Raw genomic sequence first — 21,940 nt, 5'->3', positions numbered from 1 at the left:
CGCGTTTGATTTACACATTTTGCATAGAAGTGCAGCTTGGTTATGATATAGAACTTCGTTAAGCGAGACAACGAAGAACCGTCACGTAGCTGTTGATCTTGGTGGTGAGAGTCTTAAAGTCTTGATCTTAAGTGAAAGTCTTAAGAGAGGAAATCCTGGCGAGACCAGGAAAGGTCACGGTCGAGTACCACGCCCAGGTACTTGCAATACGGGACAAATGGCAGTGGTGAACCTTCAATGACGAGCGGGAACCTCGTGAATGATCGACGAGTGAACACCATGGCTACAGTCTTGCTGGGTGAAACGGAGAGACCGCGGTCGGCGAGATACGCGACGATAGTGTAGCATCATCGTCATCGCCGCGCACCGAGCTTAGCACGGTCCCCGTGCGCTGCGAATAAATCACTTTCGATTGACCTTCCGAGGCTCCCGGTTGTCCCTTCTTGGATCGCGCTACACTGGTGACCCGGACGTGATGTTCTTTGTCCGGGTCACCAGTGTAGCGCGATCCAAGAAGGGACAACCGGGAGCCTCGGAAGGTCAATCGAAAGTGATTTATTCGCAGCGCACGGGGACCGTGCTAAGCTCGGTGCGCGGCGATGACGATGATGCTACATAGCCCCTCCGCTGGAGGAGAGCTATAGTCTCCAAGTGACTGTCTTGGGTGAAGGGCTGGATGGGGGATGCGAGGGTGGAGAGAAACTCGCCAAGGCTTCAGCAGAGAGGTCCGGATTCAGAACATGGGCCGGCTTTAGTCTGTCGTTAGAGACAGTCTCCTCTCTGCCGTTGACCCTGATGATCGAGGTCTTGGGGGTTCTCGAGAGAACGGGATGAGGCCCAGTGTATGGCGGTTGCAGAGACCTGCGTACGGCGTCGGTCCGCAGGAACACGTGGGAGGAGTTCATGAGGTCGGGGCTGACGTAGGGAGACTGGTTGTGCCGCTCGCGAGGCGGGGAAGGTCGAAGGCAGCGGAAGGCTTGCTGCAGCTTAACGAGGTAGGCTGCCGAGTCACCTGGGGAAGGCGTGGTCTGGGAAGCGTAGAACTCCGACGGCAAGCGAAGCGTGGTGCCATAGACTAATTCGGCGGGGGAACAATTGAGTTCGGCATGCAGGGCCGTGCGGATGCCTAGAAGCGCGACCGGAAGCGAAGAAACCCATTCGGCTGTGTTTCCAATGCACAATAGTATCTAAGCCTCCCTGCAGTCGATGCTGAATGGTGTCGCGGCGAGCGGCAGATGTCCATAAGCAGATGTCGTCGGCATATAGCGTGAGACGCGTGTGGTGGGGCTGCACTGCAGGAAGCGAGGCCATGATGACAATGAAGAGCAGGGGGCTGAGCACACTTCCTTGAGGAACGCCTCGGCTAACAGGGTGGGGGTCAGTGTCCCCCTCAGTGGTCCGAATAAACAAGAAGCGGTCGCTCAGGAAGTCCTGGATCCAGAGAAGGGGAGCGCCTTCGATACCATTTCTTGTAGTGTCGCGATGATGGCACTATGGAAAACGCTATCGTACACTTTCTTTACATCCAGGAAGACGGCACCAGTCATGCGATCTTCAGCTCTTGCCTGCTGCGTCTCAGCTCTAGGTCGATAACATTATCTATCGCCGACCGAGCCTGCCGAAAGCCTTGCATTACTTCGGGGAAGAATTGCACGGTCTCGAGGTACCAACTCCGGCGGCGGAACACCATGCGTTCCAACGTCTTGCCCACGCAGCTAGTAAGGGCAATCGGACGGAAGGAGTCAATGTTGCGGGGTGATTGGCCAGGCTTGAGAAGGAGGACCACCATAGCGGTCTTCCAAACTTGAGGGACGTCGCCCCTTTGCAAGCTGGCGTTGAGCATCCGCAGGAGGCAAGCACGACATGAATCCGAGACATGAATCCGGAAGGTTCCGAAGTGCTATATACGTGACTTGGTCCGGCCCGGGGGATGTGTGCTGGGGGGAGTCCCGCAGCGCAGAGTCCATCTCGAGAAACGAGAATGGAAGATCCAAAGCCAGCTCTGCGGACGACGCAAAGCAACTGGAATGCCGCGGGCCGATAGTTGGTCGGCTGAGGGATCGGCTGCGAGGCGAGCGCAATATTCCGTAGCAATATCCAACTCCGTGCGTGCAGTGGCTAGGGACAGGGCACGGAATGGGTGCCGGAGTGTGACAGGAGAAGAGAGTTCCTTCATTACGTTCCAGATCCGGGTCATGGGGTGCAGGGAGAGAGAGAGGACGCAAAATTTCGCCAGCGGCCCCGCGCAAGCTTGCGTAACTGGAGCTGGACGGCCTTCTGGATTCGACGCGCGTCTTGCTGGTATGCAGGGAGTTGGGTGCGACGGGCTCGTCTCTCAGCACGGCGACGTAGAGCACGGAGTCTAGCGTATTCGCTGTCCACCGCAGAGAACTGCGCAGGTATACGGAAAGCCGTCGTAGCCGCCTGTACAGCGTTGGTCACGGTGTCCCAGAAAATGCGCTCGTCTTCCAGCGTGCCGCTCAGAGGGACCGTGTCGATGGCCGCCTTGTACTTTCTTGTCCCTACGCATAAGGCGCTGCCTCATCATCCTAAGAGTGACGCCTTCACGTGCAACTTTTCCTCCTGCTTTGCACCTTTGTGTGAACAGCAGCTTTCTTGCATACTTGCAATGAAGACATGCACTTCCTGTAAGCAATAGCAATGTGTAATTTAACGTAATGTGTAACCTCAGTGGCAGGTGAATATTACCTTTTTCTCCAACAATCCGGCTGCATTTCTTGCTGATTGCTTGACCGTCTCTGAAACTCACAGTGGTTGAGTTGTTGACATTGACAGGGGCAAACTCATCTACTGCACCACATCCATGCAAAGCGTCAGTGCATGTGTCGTGTTGAGAAGATTCTGCAGCTCTTCTATGGTGTGTATGTCACAATTGTCATGAAGCTTCCCTTTCATATACCTCGCGCACTGTATAGTCTTCTCAGGAGAGCTTGTCTTGATGATCAGGAGTTTCTCGGTTAGAAGATCGTACATGATTTGTTCAACACAGGGAGGTGGAGAGCACAGTGGTTTCTCCAAAATTGTGTCGCATCCATGCATCAGATGGAAGTTTTAATGCAGCTACGTCAACGTTCACTGATGTTCGGTTACTTGTTTCGTCAGGCACATCCGTTTCATCGTAGTTCCCTCTGTTCAAATGCACTGAGGGCACAGTGGCGATGTCAACAGTGTTGTCGGTGCGTTGCCTTTTGCAGAGCGGTTGTTTATCACAGACCTCTGAGTTACGTTCCTTACGCTTTTGTGGAAGCTTCTTAGAGAGGTAAGAGGGACAATTTGAAAAAAATCGTGGGCACGGCATCTGGTTTAAGCCGGAGACGTTCCCTCCCAATTTGCACAACACCGTTTATCACAACACGTCCTACGTAATGCCTGTCGATGAAACGCTCGTCAAAGTGTAGTTCACATACCACAGAATTGGGCTCCAGTTCCTTGTCTTTGCATGGAATCTTTCACTGCCATTGGGCAAATAGCTCGCTGTCTTTTGGCACCGAAAACAACGCACGCTTTTCCTTTGCAGATCGGTATCCACTTGTGGAAGCAGTCACAAAACAGTGCCTTGCGCCGTATTTCTTGTTTGCTTCGTTCATGTGGAGCACGGTCTGCCCGCCTTAGGCGTCCTTGTCTTGCACAAGCACGAATACGGCAAAGAAAAGCTAAAGTCGTCGAGAAACCTGTCACGTCAACAACGTATACAAATAGCAGCGTCGCTCCATCTTAGCATTGCTATGACTGTCAACGCACGCTTTTCCTTTGCAGATCGGTATCCACTTGTGGAAGCAGTCACAAAACAGTGCCTTGCGCGGTATTTCTTGTTTGCTTCGTTCATGTGGAGCACGGTCTGCCCGCCTTAGGCGTCCTTGTCTTGCACAAGCACGAATACGGCAAAGAAAAGCTAAAGTCGTCGAGAAACCTGTCACGTCAACAACGTATACAAATAGCAGCGTCGCTCCATCTTAGCATTGCTATGACTGTCAACGCACCAAGCGGTCGTCTTCCAAGCGAGGCTCGCATGCTGTAATGAGGAATGGCGGTCACTCTTCACACCAGGTACATATTCTAGCAACCATAGTGGGGCCGACAAGGTCGCGCCATTCGTGCGATCTCCCCACTGGTCCTCACTTCTGTCGTCCCCATAGTGCGCCATCTAGTGAAGACGGAGATAATCCTCTCCGGCGTCTCAAGGTCATACGCATGCGCATAGGCCATCGTGAAAAAGGTCCAATGGGGACAACAATATGTCTCTGTTTTCTCTGGAATTCGAGATGAAATCGGGTGTTATTAGGACTTAGGTGTTGTCGTTTGTTCTGTGTGTGCCGTTTCTTTACTTGCTGTGCAGCAAGCAGTCCTCAGTAAAAGTTGCATGTACATGGTGGTCAATCCTGCATTCCTCGAGTATTAGTCGAGGGTGTAGTTCGTTATCGGGACCATTAGGTTTTAAAAATGAATGAAAGCGTTTGAAAGGTAAATACCGCATATATGCGAGTGAAAGAGGAAATATAAGAATCATAAAATTATGTGGTCTAGAACTTTTCTTATATGCGTTTGAATAACACAACCTGAATCACTTCTACAGCAGGAGAACCGCGGCCTTGCTGAGCCTAACGGATTTGGAGGTTGCGATCTTGTGAAATATAGGAAGCGTCAAGTTAGATTAGGTTAGCGCACCTCGGTAAGGTTAGACTAGGTTGGGTCAGGTCGCTTTTTTTTTTGGGGGGGGGGACGATATAGTCTCGCCGGCACCAGACTGTACCGCCGAAGTGTCTTTGCCTCCTGTCACGAATGTGGTCAGGTTCGTCACGAACTCCGAAGGGGATGGCGTAGTATAGGAACAGACCAGTCCGCTCTTAGTTTAAGTTTCCCGGCAGTGACGCCACATCATGCAGGTAATTTGGACCTCGGTAAGAAGAAAATTGGGATGCTAGCAAAGAGTCGACATTTGCAACATTTTACTGGGAAATATAACAAATGTTAACAACGACATCAGTGCAACGGTACTGGTATGATACATATCTGTCGGACTCCTGTGAAGTCGGGTGCTGGGTCCCTCCAGTGGAACGGTCGACGATGACGGGTCACGGCACTCTTGCGCTGGCGGTTTCTTTGATGACTGTAAAGTCCACAGCCGCACACGGCTCCAGTGCGATGTTCTCACTCAGCCCATCGCATCGCAGAGTTCTCACACACAAAGTCCGGAGTCGGCACTACGACCTCAGCCGTCCTTAGTTCGCGGCCACACCTTGCCAACTACCATCTCAATGTCAATCCCCCTATACACCCCCCGAGGTTTTCTTTTCTTTCTCCCTCTTTGTTTTTAGCACTTGCTCCATGTGTGGCGCCTTAGCGTCTACAGGCTTCTTATTATGTTCCTCGGGGGAGGAAGACATAGAGCGCGCAGATAGGTTCCCATTACGCACCTGGGGAAGATATAGTGGATACACACAGGGACAACGTGCTGTTCTCTTAAACAATCCCACGGTCGGCCCAAGTCCACCTGAGTTATTGATTCTGACAACCGTAAGCCCAAGACTCTGGATCACTTGTACAATGTCCTCTATAAACAGAATCCTCCCACACATACACTTTTCGCCCAACACTTCGGGAGAGCAAGACTACGGTCTGTTGCCCTATTTTGGAGTGAGATGGCAGACGACCATGACACCTCCTAAGCACACATGGCGGATCACGTTGAAGAAATCGGCGATAAAAGTTATTTTTTATGTGTTTCACACAACCATATGATGTTCATTTTGTAACCAACTGTAACAATTCTGCAATAATTCTATAATTGTTTACCTGGTCATTTTCTTTGGTTAGAAAAAGTCTGTGGTCGATATCTCTGTTGCAAAATAAACTGCTGGACATAAATGTTTTGTGGTCCTCCGATTGTAAAATAAGCCGCCGAAAATGCAGTCACGCCAGGGAAATTGCCAACAGCGATCTCAGACTAACCTGGATAACAAACGCAAACACCCAACTTGAACTAATATGTTAATAAACTCCAACATACTGTGCCGGCGCGTCCGCCCTGCTAAGCATAAAGGCCGTGAATTTCTGTGAGATCAGGTCCTCAAAAATAATCATAGCGTATGAATAAGAACCACTTGCTGTATAACCTAGCCTACAGTATTGCAAAGTAGTTGCAATTCCAGTTGAACAAAAAACAGGCCCTATTTAATGCAGATGCGGGTACGCTGTGCACGGTTTGAAAGTGCTCTACATTTCGTATTCAAATTTCTATCTTGGCAGTAATCTTCCAGTAGGTCGGTCACAGAGATAACGCTGGAAAATTTTTTGCTAAACGAAAAGCTTTCAAATCTCTGTTATGACCAAGCTAAAGAAGACCAACTGTCGTGTGTAGCAGACGACAAGGCCACACGCGCGTGACGTCACAACCCTAGCTTATTCTGCTTTGTAGCAGAGTCGAGAAGGGTTGTTACCAGGGTCAACCCTGTCTATTTTTCCCAGCAGAGTTATGACCTCATTTCTGCTACCCTGGCCTACTCGGGCTATTCGCATTTTGCATGACCTGTAGGTGGCGCATCTAAACTCCAACATGGCGGACGTGTCCAGGTTGTCGCTTAGTTTCGATTTTGAGATTTGTAAACTGCAATGTTGATTCTTCATGCGTTGAAGGCGAAGGAGTATTAAACGCTGCTCATATACTGCTTGTAGCGTAACCGAGTTGTCCAAAGAGAATGCTATAGTTGTAGCATATTATTTGCGAAGTTCCGGTGTGTTGGATCAACCACACTTCGTGAAGGTGAATTTCACGTTTACCGGTTGCGAGGCCGAAATAGCAAGCAGCGAGTGTCCTGTACTGCAGGAAAGTCAGAGACATGCAGGCACACGACATCTGTGCTGATGCTCTCTTATGGATACGATCTTCTAAATGTGTAGCGCGTGTACGAATGTAATTTAGAATCTACAGGGTAATATTGCGACACCCGTGTGTCACTGGTGCGCATGTTTTTGGGAAACGTTAGCGAAACGTCGCATTCTTTCTGCATTCTTTCCCAAGTGATTTGGCGCGCTGATTCAAATGCACAGTTGCAAACGTGAATTGGTATACGTTTTCGCGGTATCCCTTGCACTTTCTTACACTTAATAGCTACTCAAGTTTGAAACAAACTTCTTCTGTTTTGCCTAGACAATGTTTTGCTTCCCTTCCTGACGTGAGCTGCACAGAAGTGTGCTTCACAAAAAAAAAATAAATAAATAATAATAATATAATAAGAAAGAGAAAGAAAGGACGTTCATCAGATACGCAGGTAGTACAGTTCCAAGAGCTCTGCCATATACACGCAATCAGTGCTGGTGTAACAGGTTTGCTGATATTGAGTCGCTCAACCCATCTCCTCCGAGGATGCGTCGAAGTAAGCGGTATTCCATGTGTGGAAAGAAGAAAACGCGGAGAGACAAACTGCTGCCCCTTCGGCGCGCAGAGTCGCATTGTGGCACAGAACAAAAGTCGTTTGGTTTGCTGGTCGTTGTCTGTTTCCTTCATCCATGATTTCACAGCAAAATACAGGTGCAGCTCAGCGACCCATGTGAAAAGCGGCAACTTCTCTGCAAGAAGAACGCGGGGCCGGCCGTGCATACCTGGATCGGCTAGTCCCGAGTTTCACCGCTGTGCGGCGTTGATTTGGTGAAAAACGCGAATTTTTTGCCCGCTTAGAGTAACTCGGAGCTGCCAGAGTTGAATAAGAAAACGCTCCCTGAGGAACGCGGGCAAACACGGCGGCCATTTTGTAGCGTACGTCTCCCAGCGCCGCGGCGCAGCTCCACTTTCGGTTTGCTGCGCGGTGACGTTGCTTCATTTCGTCGCTGTGTGTAGGAAGTTCATTACTCATACGCGATGCTGTTACCTGTGTATTAGGCTTCATTTAATGCTGAAAATACTTACGGTGAAAGATACGTGTACAATCGTCGTAAGGAATCGTCTCGACATTGAAATTTGTCAAAGTACGAGCTATCATCGTTCCGCGCGAACTTTACGCCGTTCCTTCTGTATGTCAAACTTCATGTTACCGAATTCCACTGCGTAGTGTGCGCACACGACAGCTGATATAACCTAATTTTTACGGAGCGACTAAGCTGCCGTTGCAAACGCGAGCGTTGATGTTAGGACTTCAATAAGCGTACGCAAACACTGCGCCATACCGACAAATACTACTTACTCTGTTTACTATTATTTATACTACTAATTAATACTACAGTGAAACCTCCCTATCTTGGACACCCGCGAAGGGAAACAACATATAAGAGAAACAAAAAATTGAAAAGAACATAGCTGTGTTGCGAGAAATGTCCCCCCTCTTCAATTCATGGCCATGGCCTCTTACCCACTCTTCACTGATAACTATTGCTGATTTTGGTAGATTCAATTCCGTGCGGATTCCACTCAATGGCATTACCTATGGAGCTTTTCGAGCAGCATGCCGCTTGCTTAAGAGTTTAAACCCACTTGGAATTAAGCTCAAGGACTTGTCTCTGAAGCGTCAGCCCACTTTTAATTGCCTTGGTGCAGTGCACGTACAGCTCTAGACATACCGAATACAAGTGCTCACACTAAAGAATAGTTACAATGTAGACTGACAGTACCCCATTTTGGACTCCAAAAACTAAAACAACAAAATGGAGATACCAGTATAGGAAAGAAAAAAGGTGAAAGTCAAGGACATTGGCTCTTTTTGGGTATTTTCGGTGCGAAGATAGGCTGAGATTGAGACAATTTGGCCAGGCTTCTGTTCGACTTAGCAGGGAAAACCCTGTCCTATACTTCCGGGATAGGGAGGTGTCCGACATAGAGAATTTCGTCCCCATGCATTTTCAATGTGAGCCCGTCGGTGCAATGAAATCTTGTCCGACATGGGGGGTTATCCGAGGTAGCGAGGTGTCCGACTATGGAAGTTTTACTATATTTACTTCTATTTATTCCTAATAGTCTGCAGTGCATGCAACTGCTTTTCTGTTCGCGTGTCTAGTATTTGACTGCTCATACGGCGATGTTTTGAACGGCCAGTGAAACACACACACGTTGATAAACCGCCCACACTGCAAAAAGCATGTGCACTCTACCATTTGACTTGATATTTCCCCGGGGAAATGGCATCACATATGTGATTTTCAATGAACATTGCTTTCAATACCCACTGAAGAGCGCTCTGTGACTGCGAGAAAAAGCTTTATTGTTTCTGAAATTTCAATGATCGTATCTGTCTTGGGGCTTCCATCCGGGTTTTCAAACACGCTGCAGGGCTTCTGTGGAAAGCAAAAGGATTTGCAATTCACGATGTGGAGCCACGCCGCGACACAATATTCTTCCTTGTTTCCGAGAGGAAGTCTGTGCACCTCATATGGCCCTTGGCAGTGCTGCTTTTACAATATAGCGCCGCGCAGCACGGCATATTGCAGCTTTTGCGGCTTTCTGGACGCAAAACACAACTCGGGAAGAGAACAGTCACGTCTGCGCAAAAAGAGCCCCAAGATGACGGCACGCTGCGCACCACGTGATTCCTCAAGGCCAATGGCCACTGTCGGCGGCGAGGTGAATGGGGGGGGGGGGGGGGGAAAGCGTATGTAGTGACTGTACTGTCGAAAAGATACCTACCAGATATGACTAATTACATACCTAAAATTCATTAATGGACTTTTTAATTGCGGCCTCTCGGGCAAAAGTAAGTCCTGGTTGAAAGCCATTCCATTTTTTTTAAAGTCATGAAACCAGCACGTACGTTGAAATAGCCACAGCCGAATTTTGCTATGCAAATGAGCCAGGACCGAAACCGCGTGAATCAGGAGCGAAGAGAGGGCAGCGCTCGTTCCACGACAGATGGCCACGTGCTTTGGAGCGATCGAAATGATTGGAGTAAGCGCTGATCTTCTGGCCAGATCAACCGCTTTGCTGACAAGATAAGCCTCCGATGTCGAAGGTCATGCGCTCCTGAGGCACGCGGTTTCAGATTTCGACATTTTTGCGTTGCTGAATTCGGCGATGGATCTTTCAAGGTATGTGCTCTGTTCAGGATTTCAAGAAATAGAATGGCTGTCAACCAGGATTGTCTAATTACACTTCTGCCACCTCACTTAGGCTCTCACATTGGCCAAGCTGAAATGTTTCACCCGTGAGACTGACAATTGGCGCCATGCAGGGCAAGGCCTCACCCGAGAGTGCACTCCCAAAAGGCGTCATGCGGGGCGAGGCCTCATTCATGGGTGCCCCCACAACAGGCCTCATGCACGGCAAGGACTCACCCGTGAGTGCCCCCACAATAGTCCTCACGCAGGACGAAGCTTCCTTCGTGAGTTACCTCATTATGCACCTCATGTGCGGCAAGGTCTCCCCAGTGAGTGTCTTCACAATGGGCCTCGTGCAGGGCGAAGCCTCATCCGTGAGTGACTGCAGTATACGCCTCATGCGCGACAGGGCCTCACCCGTGAGTGCCCTCATAATAGGCTTCGTACGCATTATATCGCTTCGCGATGGCAGGGACGCCGTCCCATTAGTTCAATGTCCTGAAGTACTTTCAAACTTTCGCAGAGGCTATTACCAGAGTACTCGTATGCCTCATGTTCGTCCACGGATTCCATTGAGATATCCGATGGTGGTAACCGTCCCAATCTCGTCACTCTCTCCCAATTTTGTCAGCTTGTCGTTTGGACGGTGTCACTCCTAAACATTTTAAAAGTACTAAGCACATTTCGGCATCATCGGTGCTGATTCCCAAAAGTTCCTAATCAGTACTAATTGCTAAAGTACCAGATGATTGGTGCTTTGGCAAAGTCATCCCAATCCACAAGAAAGGTCACGGATGCTGTTAATTACCGCCCAATCTCTGCCCTAAAATCACTCCTAACCTTTTTGGACAACGTGCGACTTGGGTCCTCCCAGTGAGGCCCATCAACCAAATTATCGCGAGCAATGGGGTAGAGTATCGCCTCTGGCAATCAAGCGACCAAACATCCCAATCATCATCACCAAAATAAAAATGTTGTTGTTGTCGTATTACCGGACCATATCACTAACGAGGGTGTTATCTAAAATTATTGAGAAGATTATACAGGGTGTTTATTTTTATCATTTACAGAATTCTTATTAAAAAGCTATGCGAACAGCACATATGTCTTTTTTGCGATTGAGTTATACGGCCAGGCGGATATCCTCTCCAAAAAAGTATGCAGCTAAAAGATGACTAATTACCTAAACAACAACAACAACAACTTTATTGTGAGATTATGAATGCAAATGCAAATGAACCGAAACCGCTGCGACCGGGAACACAGGGAGCACAGCGCTCAGTCCACGTCACAGGGTCACGTGATTTGGAGCGATGAAGATGATTGGAGTAGTTGCCGATCTGCTGGACAGATAATCCGCTTTTCGGCCCAGATACACTCCATCGGCGTAGATGATGCGCTCTTGAGGCGCGCTTTTTCGGTTTCGGCTCGCTTGCATACAGATATTCAGCAATGGATATTTCACGGCACGCGCTCTTTTCTTAATTTTTAAGAGACAGAATGGCTTTCAACGTAGATAGTCTCCTGCTCGGCTATCTCGCTTTTGCCCAAAATTCCCTAATTAAAAAGTTAATTAATGAATTTTAGGTAATTAGTCCTCTTGTAGTTACACGTCCTCTTCCAGAGGGTGTCCGCCTGGCCGCATAACTCAACTGCAAAAACGACATCTGTGCTGCTCACATAACTTTTTAATAAAAATTCTGTAAAGGATAAAAATAAACACCCTATATTCACTCTAACGTAGTGCCCTTCCTGGAGACCAATTCCCTTATTTCTCCGCGCAAGCATGGTTTCCGCAAATATTCTCCTTGCGAGACACAACTTTGCATCCTTCACTCGTGACGCCACGCTAACCTTGATAAGCGCTTCCAAATATGTGAATATATATTGACCTCTCTGGCGCCATCGATCGCGTTCCCCATGGTTGACTGAGCTAGGCCCGCTCAAAACAGAATCTACGTCATTATCATGGATTTTTGCCTTCTTGAACATACAATCTAAGTCAGCGTTTGCCAACGACGTATGTTCAGGGTTTCATACAGTAGCATCCGGCGTTGCACAGGGTAGAAAATTTGGTCCTATCTCGTTCTTGTTGTTCATTAACAATCTACCTCAAACAATTCAGTCAACTATACATCTGGGCGCGGATGACTATGTTGCTTACCGCCGAGCTACCTCCTCTTAAAACCATTATATCCTCCAGGACGATCCCGTTTTAATTGATAACTACAAAATGACATAGATGCAGCCGAGCTCGTGGATGAACTCCCTTCTGAATGTGCCTGAGCAATCGACGGAAGCCAGAAGACACAACGCGAAGCGCTCAGTGATGTTCACCAAGCGCTTCGTGTTGTGTCTTCTGTCTTCCTCTCACTGCTCTTGCACCTTCAGTATGGTTGTATCTCTCTTCTACAGTTTATGAATCTGATACCCTGCTCCTCCCATCTAACACCCTCCCCACGGGACTGTTGGGAGTAAATTGAAAACGTCGTTGCATCACGTTGAGAGCTCTTCCGCTTCGGTTTGAGACAGCTTCAGCTTTACGCGTTTTGTCGTGTGCGTTCTATGATGTCGTGATGCGGGTACGTGACATAGCGTTGATGCTTGCCTTTCCAAATCGGGCTGTCCAGCGAAAACCCTGACAGCAGAATTTTTAGGGTACATTCATTATTCTTATAGATACCCTGTTAGATTTTAATTTAGTACAAGTTGTTAACGAACCCACAAAAAGCCAAGCGAATGCCTCATCACTGTTGGATCTCATGATATTAAGCTCGTTAATAGACAATACCATCCCACTACCCACCAACTTGCAGACGGTTTGTCTGATCACAAAACGAATATTCTTTCCTTGCACTCACTGCCTCTTCATCCTAAAAAGCACTTCTACATTAATTTCAGAAACTACAATGCTGACAACACAGCCATTACCGATCACCTTGCAAATAAGTACGGTACTTTTGTTGATTTTGATGAAGTGCAGGTAGCATGAACTTTGGACATTGTTTAAGCGTACTGTTCAATTTTGTGCCGTTCATTTCGTTCCATTCCCAAAGAAAAATAAATGTCACAAAACTTGCCGTGACGGTCCGCAAATTTCTTTCTAAGATGTTTGTGATATGTTTGTACAAGGGTGATTAACACTGGACACAGTTTTCGACATGTTTCAAACTGGTTTCTCCATTACAGTACATACCTACTTAAAATCTACAGTCTATTTATACAGGGTGTTTCACCTAACGTGAGAAAAAATTCTAACTGGCGACGTACTCACCGGAGGATTGTGGGACTTTCGGCAATTACCTTCTGAAAACTTTTGCCACTATTGAGGAATGCTTTGGACGGTTTTTAATTGCGGGAAATTAATTTTTGTCAATTGAACTTTGAAAATTGCCAAGCGAACCCCACTTTTTTACAGAAATATGAAGTCCTCCACGGATAACTGCAGACCCCCCAAAAAAAACTATGCACAGTATCGCAACAGATCTAGTGTGTGTGGATGGTAAACTCTATATATACTTTTATAGGCGAACTTCACACCTTGTACCTGATGAAGCGTGGTCCCCCACGCGAAAGCTTGCATATATTAAACTAAGGAAGCTTCAGTGTTGCTTTTTGTATTGTGCAACAGAAATAGTAAAAAAAAAAAAAGCAAAAAGTACGCTTTAGCCTCGCCTGCTTGATTTGCGCAAAGAACCGCGCGCGAAATGTGTGTAGTGCCCGAATGAGAGATTCTTTCTCGGCCCCTCTCTACTGGTATCACGTTCGGGTCACCATAGCGAAGCGGACTAAGCCAGAGCTGGGGTCAAGGCGTTCATTCCAGCGCTTTGGAACTAACCCAAAGAAGTGCGAAGCACGAGTTCCTTTTTCAAACCAGGCGCAGCCTCGCGCCATCCAGCGAACAGCAGGCGGGCCGGTCGCCGTCGTCCTCACTTCCGGCCACTACATGCGTGTCTAGAGGAGGAAGTGTCCCCGCCTTAATTTGTTTTGCCTTCTTTGTGATAAGACGGTTGTCACCAGCACCTCCGTGAGGCCGACAACGGCGATCCCTTTCACCAGCACCACCACTACCGTGAAAGCAGGAGAAAGAAAGGTAAACAAAAGAGGAGGGAACACTTCCTCCTCTCCGCGCATCTTCCGTGCGCTGTTCTTTGCGACAATCAAGCAGGAGCGGCTAAAGCGTAATTTTTACTATTTTTTTGACGATTTCTGTTGTGATACTGTGCAAACTTTTTGTTGGGTCTGTGGTTATCCGTGGAGGACTTTATATTTGTGTAAAAAAAGTTGGGTACCCTTGGCAGTTTTCAAAGTTTCCAGAAGGTAACTGACGAAAAACCCACAGTCTTCCGGCGAGTACGTCCCCAGTTAAAATTTTTTATCACGTTAGGTGAAACAGCCTGCATAGTGCATATGGTCTGAAAAATGATTGCGGTTGTACCGTACGCAAATCATGCGGCGTAAGGACCACCCTTCGCCCCCTATAATACTATCGAATTTCGTACGCGTTAGACAGTGCACCAAAGAGCACAGTGATATACTTATTTTTGTGATTAATACTGGAAGGGGGGAACTCCGAAGCAAGGAACAACAGCAACAACTTTAGTTTGAAATGATGAATGGGGAGCGGGTACATAGCTAGGAACACATCGTCTCTTCGTACGTTGGAGTTGGAGGTGGAATTACGTCTTTTTCTTGTCTAGGGGTTCCCTGCCATTATGTACAACCAGCTAGCCTGCATCTCAGCTCTCCTTCAAGGTTATTAAAGACATGATCCCTGAATACTGCATTGGCCTCCACCGTGCATGATTGCACAATAGAGCGCCGAATCCACACCTGAAGTGGCGTCACACTGAACACCATCGTTTGTTTAATTATCGTGGCACCGGCTCAGTAGGGAGGTTTAGGAGGATTACAAGAGATTTTGCAGATTTGAACGTCTTTACGATAACAGTTCGGTAAACAGGGTACACTAAGCACCTGATTCCTTTGCAGTGGCTGACATCACATTGCTGGTCTTGGACTTGACTTGCCAGCTTTGTGTGTGTGTGTGTGTGTGTGTGTGTGTGTTGTTTCCGTGGAACGCTTCCGATGTGTTAAAACTACCGAATGTGTTCTTCCTTTTGATATCACTGCCCTGCAAGCAGATAACGCTCTCTAGCGCCGCTTGCCATTTCGACACCTTCGCGCGCACCACTAACTCTCTTTTCCTCCTCTCTGGAGCAGGAAGGCGAGGAGGATTTTGGCACATAGACACCGCTATCTTCTGGAAGGGGAAGCCATGAATTTCTCGGGCACTAATTCATCTCAAGCGTAGAACTAACCTCATCCAAAAGAGACGGGCAGGAAATAAACGCTATTTCACCAGGTTGTCTGGATTGCGTGGAGAATTCATGAATCTCATGCGAAGGAATAAGACAACTTTGTTTAGTTCAACGCCTCCTAATTTTCTAAGGTCATCACCAAATAAATTCTGGTGGTAGATAGCGCCCGAGACTTGCACTGATTATTCAATCACAGCTTCTGACGGCGATTATATTGCAGAATATTTCAGTGCAAGCAATATGTTGCAATTTCCCGTCCGTGTTTACACACGATAATAGTGTCTGCACGGAGTCCTTGATTACAACAGACATACCTCAAGTCGCTGATGTAGTATTTTCGTTTCAAGGCATCGTAGCTTTCCTCTTAACAATTGACACACGACAAAGCTCAGGGCACGACGCTATAGATAATGCGTTCTTGCAACGTTACGTGGAATGGCCTGCGCGTTACCTTCAAATACTTTTCGAGGTGACTCATGAAAGTGGTCAGATTCTATGCGACTGGAAAATAACGAAAGCAGATTCCATTCCCAAGAAAAACGATGCCTCACCTGTGCAACTTTACAAACCTATCTCGTTGCTACCAAGCTACATGCTTCAAAATATATACAACAACTTTATTTTAAGACGATGAGTAGGGAGTTTCGTCGCTTCAAAAAAAAAAATAATATATATATACCCCACGTGCTACGTGACCTTCTTACGCCACCCGCTCAAACGTTGCCTGCCTGAGCACTGCCGAAGACAACAGCAATAACAAACGACGTTGGGCTAGTTGGTAAGCATACGACACGGTAGAAAGCGCACAAAAACACGAACTAGAAAACACGGACTTCTTCTAGTCCGTGTTTTTGGGCGCTTTCTACCATGTCGGAAGACAACATGCCAAAGAAAGCCGAAACAGATGTCCAATACTGGCATGGCGACGTTTGAGCAACAAACACATAAACTACGTGCAGCCAAAGAGATCTGGCTACTTTTTTCTGTATATAAATATTTCACTGTCTCTGTACTGGTCTTTCAGTCGTGAGTCTCTCACCCTGACGGGAGCATATCACGTGCTACATGACCTTCTTATGCCACCCGCTCAAACGTTGCCTGCCTGTGCACTGCTGACGAGGCCCAACAAGGCCGAAACAGCTGTCCAGTGCTGGCATGGCGACGTTTGAGCAACGAACACATACACTTCGTGCAGCCAAAGAATTCTGGCTACTTTTTTCTGTATATACATATTTCACTGTCTTTGCACTGGGCTTTCAGTAATAAGCCTCTCATCCTGACGGTGGGCTATCACGTGCTACGTGACCTTCTTACGCCACTCGCTCAAACTTTGCCTGCCTGTGCACTGCTGAAGAGGCCCAAGAAGGCCGAAACAGCTATCCAGTGCTGACATGGCGACGTTTGAGCAAAAACACATACACTACGTGCAGCCAAAGAGGTCTGGCTACATTTTCTGTATATACATATTCACTGGCTTTGCACTGGGCCTTCAGTGGTGAGTCTCTCATCCTGACGGGAGAGTATCACGTACTACGTGACCTTCTTACGCCACCCGCTCAAACGTTGCGTGCCTGTGCACTGCTGAAGAGGCCCAAGAAGGCCGAAACAGCTGTCCAGTGCCTGCATGGCGACGTTTGAGCAACAAACACATACACTACGTGCAGCCAAAGAGGTCTGGCTACCTTTTCTGTATATGCGAGTGGTGTTCAAGTCAAACCGGGACTTTTCATTTTTCGCAAAAGTAAAAGGAACTTACATGCGAGAAATTGGTTTTGTTTGTCAACGTAATCTCCAGCTGCACTAATGCACTTGTCCCAGCATTGCACGAGGGCTTGGATGCCAGCAGCGTAGAAATCCTTACCGGCGCGTAGTAGCCATGATCGGACCGCATTCTTGACCTCGTCGTCGCAGCTGAAGTGGCGGCCCCCAAGGAACGCCCTCAGTGGCCCGAAGAGATGGAAATCGCTGGGGGCGAGGTCTGGACTATAAGGGGGATGTGGCAGCAACTACCAGCCAAGTTTCTGTGAGGTGCGTGTCGTGAGATGCGCGGTATGCGGGCGTGCATTGTCCTGTAGGAGGATGACTCCTTTGGTGATGAGGCCCGGCCGCTTTTGCTTCAGCGCCTTATGCACATCCCTGAGAGCCTGGCAGTAATATTCACTATTGATCGCACTATATGCACTATTGATATCGAGACATGTTATCCATCGTCCTTGAGGATCAGGCGTTCCACAAGTTGGATGTTCTCAGAAACTCTGAAACTGGGCTCTGAGCCGCCCCGGCCGGGATCGTCCTGCACTGACGTACGGCCGTCTCGGAACCGTTTGCACCACTCAAACGCCTTGCTGGGGCTAAGTGTATCGTGGCCATACTGAGCCTGAAGTCTTCCGTGAATTTCAGATGACTTTACGCCTTCATTCACGAGAAAGTTCATGACAATTCGCTGTTCGATGTACGCGCTCACCTCGTTGTCGGCCACCTTGTCCAGCGCGTGTCTTCTGTTTTGCACAAACTTTGGACCACCACGTGGTGAACGCGGAGGCCTGTCGCGTGTGAAAATGGCCAAAAAGAAGTAGCGCGAGCCATTTGTACACTCAGGTGACAGAAAGTCCCGGTTGGACTTTCACTGTCTTTGCACTGAGCTTTCAGTGGTGAGTCTCTCACCCTCACGGGAGGATATCACGTGCTACGTGACCTTCTTACGCCTCCCGCTCAAACGTTACCTGCCTGAGCACTGCTGAAGAGGCAAAAGAAGGCCGAAACAGTTGTCTAGTGCTGGCATGGCGACGTTTGAGCAACAAACCCGTACATCCGTGGGTATGGCCTACGATACCTTGGCAAAGAGTGCACGTAGACTTGGCAGGACCGTTCATAAACAAAATGTTTGTTGTGTTAGTGTGTGCACACTCGAAATGGCCGGAAGTATGGGAAATGTATTCAACAACATCGAGAGCCACCATTGAAAAACTAAGAGACGCTTTCAGCAGGTACGGACTCCCAGAAACGCTCGTTTCGGATAATGGTGCACAATTTACATTCGAAGAGTTCAGAATTTTTCTACGCAGCAATGGAATCCGTCACGTATTATCTGCACCTTATCATCCCTCCACGAATGGCATCGCCGAGAGGTTCGTGCAGTCACTCAAGCAAGGACTACAGAAAAGTAACGTTCATCCATTCCATTTATGCATGTACAATTTCTTATTGACGTACCGAAACACGTCGCACGCGACAACGGAGGAAGCTCCTGCAGCACTTATGATGGGAAGAAGGCTACGCTCACGTCTGGTGAAGCCATCCCTATCTTCTGAAATTCGACACAAACAGTTCAGGGCAACTGTTTACAAACGTTCCTGTTCTAGAACATTTTGTGTGGGAGTCCTCGTCCGTAATTATCGAAGACCGCCAAAGTGGCTTTCGGGAATCATCGTGAAACAATCTGGTCCAGTCTCTTTCCAGGTGAAGATTTCGTCAAGTACCGGTACCTATGCCTGGAGAAGACACCAAGACCTGCAAGCAAATCGTGGCGAGCCCAATCGACACCCTGAACCAGGCGAGGATCTGTGGTGGGACGCTACTAAGAGCGTGACACACAGCACCGTGGACAACCACGTCAACGGATCGGAACAAGCCCCAAGTGTCACGCGAAGATACCCCCTTCGTGAAAGACGTCAACCGGACTTCTACCAGCCAACTTGAACATTTTCCTTGTATTAAGTTCTAAATATGACATAATTAGTGTTGTGTTACTGCAGTTGTACTGTTGTATTAATGCATGTATTTAACGTTATATAAAGGGGGAGAAGTGATAGATATCGTAACACTGATAAAAGGCTGCAGCTGCTCGGAACAAGATGAGCAGGCACGCCCACCGAGTTTTCCTGTTGAACGTCGGAACGTTCCAGCCAATAAATAGTTGTTCAGACACCAGAGTCTCTCGCTTGTTACGGACATAACATAGTGTCTTTTCAGCAACTTACAATGTATTGCTCTGGTGCTGCAGCACAAAGAATTCATGAATTTGCTGGCCCATGCTCTCAGCAGTCTTATAGCAGCCACTCAGCAGCAAATCGAGGCCCTTACAGAGATGTTACAGATATGTATGAGAGAGCAGAACACAGCCAACACAATTTTATGATCGCATTTTTGTAGAAAACTGCGCAGACTGTACCCCTGGATTAAAGTAAAGTAAGGATTGCAAGAGCACTATGTTGGCTTTATTTTGTGCATTTCTAGCAGATGGGTAAGGAATCGCCTTGAGACCCCTCTGAAAACACTGTGTAGGTACCTTGTATAGTGACGTCTGCTACGGTGCACCCGCAAAAGTCTGATATGTCTATTACGCAGGACATTCCCTTGTGCATACAGCCTTCTTGAGTGTGGTACACTTCCACTTGATTGATCAATTGAGGAATTGTTGTCATCCTCAGAGTCAGAGTCAGATGCGTCTTCCTCACTCATTGGCTCAGGTTCGCCTGAATAAATGTAAATATTATGGAGCGCTGCGCATGCCGTTATTATTGTAGAAGCAGTCACTGGCCGGTAGTTCAACTTTCTATCTTTGCAGACAGCAGAATCTGTTTTTGAGCAAGCCAATGCAGCGTTCCACAACACTTCTTGCCGAGGAATGGGCTTTGATGTATGTTCCTTCGGGTGTATGTATTGACGGGTGGCCAGGTACTGGTGTTAGTAGCCACGGCTTGTGGAATAGCCGCTATCACTTTCGCATTATGTAAAAACTATTAGGTTCTTGTGAGATGCATGTGCTGATGCTTATCTAGCAGGAACTCTCCATTTGTAAGAAGAGAACCATCTTCAAATTTTCTCCGCAACCATGACGCCTGCCAGACGAAAGAATCGTGGGAAGAACCGGGAAACCTTGGGTCAATGCACAAAAATCTCATGTCTGCGTCGCAAACCTGCACGTTTATTCATCAGTGTATATGTACCACTACGCAACTCTAGAAATACTCTGGGTAATATATAGGCAATCTTACCAGCATCACGTTAAGGGCGTAATGCTGTTTACTGCACCAGTAATGTGCCTTGTTCGTTGTTGAATCATTCTTCGGTGGCCCCATAATGCGGATTAATGTGCTGTCGATACGGCCCACGACATCAGAAAATCCGTGTCTTCGAGAACCGCGTTTCACAGAAGCCCTTGCGTCAGGCGAGTCAGGAAAGGCGATCCATCTATCTCCTCCTCCGAGGCGTCTGACGATAGCTGTGAACACTGCTCGAATGGCATTACTTACAGTCGTTTTGTGAACAGCAACGTTCTCATCACTAGCCACGACGCCCTAGAAACTTCCAGTCGCAAAGAACCGCAGAGCAGAGAGAACTTGCTGCTCAGTGGTCATTACCATTCCATGATGCATTCGCCTTTTCAAGGCGGGGTCCTCGCGAAGTCCGTCGCACATTGATCTGATGACGGGCTTTGACATACGATATTGCTGTCTAAATGCGTGATATGCGAGATCCAAGGCGTCGCGGTGTGGCCTGTACTCACGACTTCTGTAGAAAATAAGTTGCAAGGGCGCGAACGCTACAGCCATTACAGTAAACTTCAGCTACGCAATGTATAGCGTGCCCGTTCGATAGACAGCTGTTTACCATCCCACTGATAAAGATGAGCGGCCACCGCGCCCGCGAGATCACATGCGCTGTGCTATTCCCGTGTCTTTCACTGGCAGCAGCGAACATAGACTTGTAGTAGAAATTATGAGAAAGTAGCACAAATTGAAGATCTCCCTCTCTACAGTTAAAGCGCTCGATGGGTTTCGCTGAAAACTCGAAGAAAGAAGGCGACGAGACAGTCAGTTTGAGAACAAAAATGCAACTAACTTTATTTACAGAGAAACCGGGAAAAAAGTGGGAAAGCGTGAGAGGAGAAATGATATTGCTCTGGGTCGGCTCAGGTTACAGCCGAGGACGACCGTCGCCGTACCTCACAGTGGGGTTCCTTGAAAGGGAGCGTCCACTCAACATGCATGGCCTTTTGGCCATCTGCACTTATTTTCTCAGCAGACTAGGCAGACTAGGTAACGTGACAGCCTCGAGTGTCACGCGGCTTGAGTACAAATACCTGACGGTGAATAAAACTGTTCAGTATCTAGACAAGCAGGCTGCTTCGAAAAAACTATTACTTCGAAAATACCCACACAAGTGCATGGAGACTGAGCTTGTTGTCGTAGTTCAACGAAAACCCGCTTGGTCTGCGGCAATCACGTGCTGACAAAGGTCACGTGCACGGCTTCAACGGAGGGGCACACGCCCGCAATGCTTTGGATAAGCCGCTCAGCACACCACTCATTCTTGTCGACTATAGTTGATAGTCCGGGTAATGGTAGCCCTTGTTTTGGGAGCCCGTTTTCGGAAGGAGCGTTAGCCCTGCGTATCATATGTCTGCGGTTTCGACGTAGCAGGCCCTTGTTAGTCCCCACCCGATAGGACCGTGTAGTGCGACCAATATACACGACAGTTCCTTGAATTTTTAGCTGTGATAACCAGACGGATTCCCCCCTTCAGAAGAGGCAACAAAGTACGAGCGCGATGTCTCCGTTTAAAGTTCGTCCTCTATT

General features: G+C 48.0%; 1 protein-coding gene and 1 pseudogene across 1 annotated transcript; both read right to left on the bottom strand.

The window, feature by feature from the left end:
• Positions 1 to 638: 638 nt before the first annotated feature.
• LOC135384668 (uncharacterized) lies at positions 639 to 1,789 on the bottom strand. Its single transcript, XM_064613859.1, has 2 exons — positions 1,672 to 1,789; positions 639 to 1,126 (listed from the first exon to the last, which is right to left on the bottom strand). Exons 1-2 carry the CDS (start codon positions 1,787 to 1,789, stop codon positions 639 to 641), a joined length of 606 nt encoding a protein of 201 aa, XP_064469929.1.
• Positions 1,790 to 17,559: 15,770 nt separating this feature from the next.
• Positions 17,560 to 20,719, bottom strand: LOC135384667 (putative nuclease HARBI1; annotated as a pseudogene).
• Positions 20,720 to 21,940: the final 1,221 nt, after the last annotated feature.

The sequence above is a fragment of the Ornithodoros turicata genome, chromosome 2 (assembly GCF_037126465.1).
Source record: "Ornithodoros turicata isolate Travis chromosome 2, ASM3712646v1, whole genome shotgun sequence".
Taxonomy (NCBI): domain Eukaryota; kingdom Metazoa; phylum Arthropoda; class Arachnida; order Ixodida; family Argasidae; genus Ornithodoros; species Ornithodoros turicata.
Note: the sequence above shows the minus strand (reverse complement) of the source record. Positions and strands in the feature narration are given on the sequence as shown.